Source organism: Pteropus vampyrus, unplaced genomic scaffold (assembly GCF_000151845.1).
Source record: "Pteropus vampyrus isolate Shadow unplaced genomic scaffold, Pvam_2.0 Scaffold35, whole genome shotgun sequence".
Lineage (NCBI taxonomy): Eukaryota > Metazoa > Chordata > Mammalia > Chiroptera > Pteropodidae > Pteropus > Pteropus vampyrus.
This window is the reverse complement of record NW_011888816.1, coordinates 1,472,157-1,477,931: the sequence shown is the minus strand read 5'-3', so window position 1 is coordinate 1,477,931 and position 5,775 is coordinate 1,472,157. Positions and strand designations below refer to the sequence as shown.

General features: G+C 43.5%; 1 protein-coding gene across 4 annotated transcripts in view; it reads left to right on the top strand.

Moving 5' to 3' along the window:
* The window catches only part of LOC105290304 (zinc finger protein with KRAB and SCAN domains 7), a 24,686-nt gene that overhangs the window by 11,888 nt on the left and 7,023 nt on the right, over positions 1–5,775 (top strand). For 2 of the 4 annotated variants that reach the window (XM_011357354.2, XM_023529050.1), the window contains exons 2-3: positions 864–1,418; positions 4,981–5,149. The exons of 1 other annotated variant lie outside the window; for it this stretch is intronic. In XM_011357354.2, coding sequence (XP_011355656.1) covers positions 996–1,418; positions 4,981–5,149 — 592 coding nt within the window. In that variant the 5' untranslated portion in view covers positions 864–995. The remainder of the gene's footprint in view (positions 1–863; positions 1,419–4,980; positions 5,150–5,775) is intronic. One more of the 4 variants, XM_011357353.2, reaches the window with a different exon arrangement.

Sequence of the window (5,775 nt, the reverse complement as noted above, 5' to 3'; positions counted from 1 at the left end):
ACTGTGGGCTCACTGAGGCAATAACCCCACTTAAACCTGGAGAGATCAGGAAGGCTTTCTAGGGAAGGTGGGTTGAGTAGAAAAAGGTCTGGCATTTTGATTGCATCGAGTTCCTTTTCTTGGTGTCCATCCAGCAGTTTGGAGGGTGTGAGTGTTGAGTTGTGTATAAACGAGTTAAAATACAGTATTATAGTGAGAGGTACAGAAAAAGAGGTTATGGGACAGTTAGGAAATTCAAGAGAAAATGGCATTCGTCTGGGTCTTGATAGATGAATAGGAGAAGTTGAAAGGAAGAAGAAATCTCCAAACAAGGAAGAGTATACTAGCTGTGTCTCTAGAGCTTTGGTCCCAAACTTTCTTTATTGTGCATCTCTATCTTAATAGAGAGGAGTAGGAGGGTGTTGAGCATGCACTTCTGACAACATAGGTTTATTTGTAAATTAAAGATATGTAGTGTTTTTATAAATTTAATGCATATTATAAAACATACACTAAATAGGAATTAAATAACAACACTATTTTCTTATGCACCCTTTGGATTATGCATATCCCACATTTGGAGATCAGTGCTGTCTTTCTAACCTGGGTACCTGGGGAGAGTGGTAGGGGGTGTGGCTAGAACAGAGACCTAAGGCCAGATTGTGAAGGACTGTGAATGCAAGGCATAGATATTTAGGTTTTAATCTGTCGGTTATGTAGGCACTGAAAGTTTCAGGAAGGAAGTCATGTGGAGAGACGCTTAGAGAGACTGTGCTGGTTGTGCCCTTTTTTTCTGGAGCTTTGCTTTTTAACTGTGGAGGGTCTGACATCAGCCTGGGACCGAATACTCTGGGCCTCTGATTTCTCTCTCGATGTTTCCGTAGGTGACACAGCCATCTCCTCACACCCTCGACTCCTGAAAAACAGCTCCTGATACCTGAATTACAGACCATCATCAGACAAACTGCTTTAATCAGACAAACTACTGCTGGAACAAGCTTCTCTTTGGGATCACAATGGCCACCCAAGGCAGGGGAAGTTTAGGCCTCATCCCTAGGACTGCTGTTCTTCAGAAGCAGGAGGGGCGCCTGACCATGAAGCAGGAGCCAGGGAGCCAGACCTGGGTGCAGGGCTGCAGTCTTCAAAAGAACCATACCCCTGTCTGTGAAATTTTCCGGTTGCACTTCCGGCAGTTGTGTTACCATGAAATGTCTGGGCCGCAAGAGGCACTGAGCCGGCTCCGGGAGCTCTGTCGCTGGTGGCTGATGCCAGAGGTGCACACCAAGGAGCAGATCCTGGAGCTGCTGGTGTTGGAGCAGTTCCTGAGCATCCTGCCTGGGGAGCTTCGGACCTGGGTGCAGCTGCATCACCCTGAAAGTGGTGAGGAAGCTGTAGCTGTCGTGGAGGATTTCCAGAGACACCTCAGTGGACCAGGAGAGGTAAGCACTGAGTCTAGAATGGCATCTAGAACCATACTCTAGGGCTTAGGTTAGCCTGGGGATAGCCATTCTCTGTTCCTTTGGCTCTAGGCTGGTTTGCCCTTAGGATTCCTGAGCCATTTAGTTCCCTGGATGGAAGGGAAATAGTTTTGTGCTCCAAGCCATAAACAAATACAATTTGCAGCCTAGCTACATGAATCACTTTATGAAATAGTGTTTTGTGAAATAGTGTTTCATGAGCCCAACTTCAGCCTGGAGATCCACATAGCATCTCCTGGCAGGTAGAGGATCTACACACTGGTTAGAATGGGGGAGCATGGTGAGGGGAAGTAAACCTTTGGGTATGTGGATAACATGGGCCCTCATTTGAGAAGTTCTCATTACTCACTTCCTCAGACTGCTCAGTCAATTCTCTCTCTTCTTGTCTTTTCGGTTCCTTATGAGAGGTGACATTTCTAGGCCTTATAATTTGCTCCTTTTCTAGCTTTCTGAACCCAACTGGGTTTGGTTTTTTGTTTGTTTGTTTGCTTGTTTTTTGCCTCTTTAATTCTGAATTCAATTTTTTCTACTTCCGTGGATTCTCTCAAATTTAAAGCCAAGGTAACTCAAATTAGAGGAAACTTTGGAGGGCGATAACAGTGGGAAATCTGGCTTCCAGGACCACAAAGCTAACTAGTTCGGTTACCATGTGTATCAAGTCAGGATTCAACCACAGAGGAAAAAACCATTAGAAAGTTACATGTATAAGTATATAAATATTTATATTGCTAGAAAATGGCTTGCGATGGCAAGGCAAGTCTGAAACCTGTCAGGCAGGCCATCAGGAAGGGCTGCCTGAAGCTGCTGTCCACAGGCAGAATTTCTTCATGGAACAGTCAGCCCAGATTTTTAGGCCTTGAAACTGATTGAATTAGGCCCGTCCAGGTTACCTTGGATAATCTCCTTTACTGAAAGTAAACTGATTATGATTTTTAATCACAAGTACAAAATACCTTCACAGCAACATCTAGATTAGTGCTAAATTGGCAGGTCAGAAGACCATCACACCACAGATAAGTCAGTTCCTCTGGATGAGTCTCAAATTGCTCTGTTGCAGCTGAGCAGGGTGGATTAGGGTCCCCTCTACGTTTACTCCTTTGCACTTTACCAGGGAAAACCAGCATATGAAATCTCCTGAGTACCCATCACATAACTTTATTCAATGGTTTTTAAAAAATGATTACATATTTAGGGAACCAGTTCCAGTTGATAGGTCTAGAGCTAGACCTTTTTCCAGGAGTACTACCAATGCCCATTTGGACTTACCAAATCCATTATCAACTATTATTTCTTTGTGTAAACAAGTAAACACAGCAATAAATCAGCCATCACCAAGGTCTAGCAAGCAACTAGGCCTAACCATGGGCAAAGACAAGTGGCTGAGGAAGTGTTTAGAGTGCTATTTAGTGAGGAGGGTGGAAGAAAAATTTTCCTATTCTCTTTTGCTTAAGCAGAAGAGAACTCCTTCTCCATTTTATCCAGGGAGCCTCAGAAAAAAGTGACTGAGTCACAAACCCAAGAGAGTAACTAACAATTGACAGGGCAGCTGGACACTCATAGCTCCAGCCTAGGTGTGGGATCTCAATTTCTTACTCTGCCACTATTATCAGCTCAGTTTTCTGACATAAAGATGTGAGAACATGACTTTCCTAGCATGGGCTCATAAAATGAATTTATGGCTAAATGAATAAACAAGCTTTTTCATGGCATTTTTCCAGAGAGAGATTAAGGAATATCAGGGCAGATCAGAGTCAGTCTACTTAACAGGAGTGAGCATGTGCATGTGTGCACATTGGGGCTGGGGAGGGCTGTAGGGTAATACCTGCTGGGCTGCAGAATCATGCAACTTACAGAATGCTTTTGTCCTATATCATGTCAGCTCCTAGTGGGCTTACAAAATACACAAGTAGTAATCATTATCTCCATTTGGCAAGTGATGTGAGCACACTGAGATTAATTGACTCATCTAAGATGACAGAGCTAGTAAGCATTCCCTTCGTCCATAAGATTTAACCAAAGTATGATTATTGCTGGGTACCACTAGGTGTGGGAACCAGGACTTTTCAGTTTCCTAGGTTCTAAGCCCCTAGCTTTCTTTTAGTGTCTTATTGTGGAATGCCCTTGTAGAATGAAAATTAGAATGGGGATTTCATGCCTGTGAGGACAGGAAACCTGTGAGTCCTAGATAATGAATAAGAACTGTTCTGAGATTTAATTGTTGGTGAATTACAAGGTGGTTTTCTCACAGTGCATTTAAGTTCTGTCTTTTGCCAGTACCGACAGCTGCTGTATTTAAGAGCTGTAACTCCAATTTGTAAGAACTGTCTAGTGGAGAGCCTAGGAACCATAGACCCTAGGGAGCCTCCTGGTCCTACCACTATGCTGGATATATGCTAAAGGAGTGAGTCCCCTCCCATCTCAGCAGATGTAACCCAGTTAGATATGGCTTATTGAAGGAGCAGTTTTTACCTTATGCCATACCATGTACATTCCAGAGCAAGCAAGCTTAGAAACTTGATTTATTTAGATGTTTTAGGTTTTCTGCTCCAAATGCTAGTAAAAATAGTAACCATGAGATTGTGAGGAGCTGGTTTGATTACAACAAACAACAGTTAGAAATAAAAGGTCTATTCTCTGAGGTCTATTCTCTAGAGATTGGTGTTATCTGATCTTATTTGACTTTTTTATATAAATTATTGGGGAGAGGTAGTAAATATTGAAAACTGAATTTGCAGATAACCCTAAAAACTCCTTGTAGAATATTGAGAGGAAGTTGGTCAGCAAATATTAATCGATTACCAGTGTTAGGCCAAGCATTGTTGTAGGAGCTAGTGATCAAGATAAAGTTCCTACGCTCAAAAAGGTTATATTTCATTGGGGGAGAAATAGACAATAAAAGTATAAATAAGATAATATAAAGATTAATACTTGCTATAGAAAATATAATCAGGTAGTTTGAAAGAATGACTATCCTTGCTTTGTCAGTGTGGTCAGGGGTGGCTTCTCTGAAGAGGAGACACTTTTGCTGAGATAAATTGGAAAAGCTCTTTTGAGATTTGTCAGCCACTCTTTGGGACATTGTTCGAGCTATCAGCCTCAGTGGCATTATTTGTGCACATTCAGGTGGACACACTGATTATTATTTATTTTCGTGGTACTTCTGATTGACCTCTTCTATAGGCTAAGGCCCTAGGGAGTGTACTAAATTGCTCTCCTGGTTCCTATTTCTAGATGGTTCTTAAAGCAAATTTGTGTTTGAAGAACCAACACACAATGGAAGTAGTTATGTAATCTGGTCTTCAATCTCCTAACAGGAAGGTCAACAGAAGGATGGCTGGTAGGAGTGCAAGCTATAGTTCCTGCTTTGACAGATTTTCCTCCAGCAGGCTGTACTGGTGGGGCTGGAAGGATACTCAGGCTCTTCTTTTCCATGGCTTGCTTTCTGGGGGTGCTTCTTAGAGGTTTAGGTTTCTGTATCTTGAAGGATGCTCTTTTGAACCCAATTGTATTTCCTTGTCTCTAGGTTTCAGCTCCAGCACAGGAAGAGGAAATGCATTTGGAAGAGGTGACACCCCTGGGTACAACAGAGGAATGTTCTCCTGCCTTACCCCTCAGTGAGGGTTTGGCCCCAGGAGCCCACCTGGAACCTTCTCATGACCCAGGAGCCCACCACCTCCCCAATAGGCACTCCGGTACTTACCCCTCCAGCTCTGGCCTGAAGTCACGCCTCTCTTCTCTCCTCTGGAGTCTCCTTCATCTCCCCACTTCCCTCCTCTTGGAAGCCGTCATTGCCCCACCCTCGGTCTTCCCTCCCGAGTGACTTTGTGTGTTCCTTTTTTCTTATTCAAATATTTATGTATTTAGCAAGTTTTTGCCAAGCATATGTCACGAGAGAGGCACTGTTGGGGACCCTAGAGGTATAGTACACCATCACTGCTTTCAAAGAGCTTGTTATCTAGTTGCCAGAGAGTCAGTCACAGTGCGTGAAGAGGCAGCCTTGTAAGATACACAAGAATGATAGGTGTGGCCAAGCATTTGATGCCATCATCAATGAGCAGTGTGAACATTGTTAATGGTGAGCTGAAGTGGGCAAGGGATTCTTCATGGAGGAGGTACAGTGGGAGTGGCCAGTGATAAATCAGGGAGTGATTTAAACGGTAGAGGAAAATGGGAGGTTCCAGTGCAGAGAATATAAGCAAAGACTCTTAGCGGGAGTTTCTTGGACCCTGCTGAGGCGGGGTCAAGGAGGAGTGTATTTGGGAGCCTGCGGTCTGCTTGTACAGGACCTTAGAGTTGAGGCCAGGAAGATTTTGGGGGC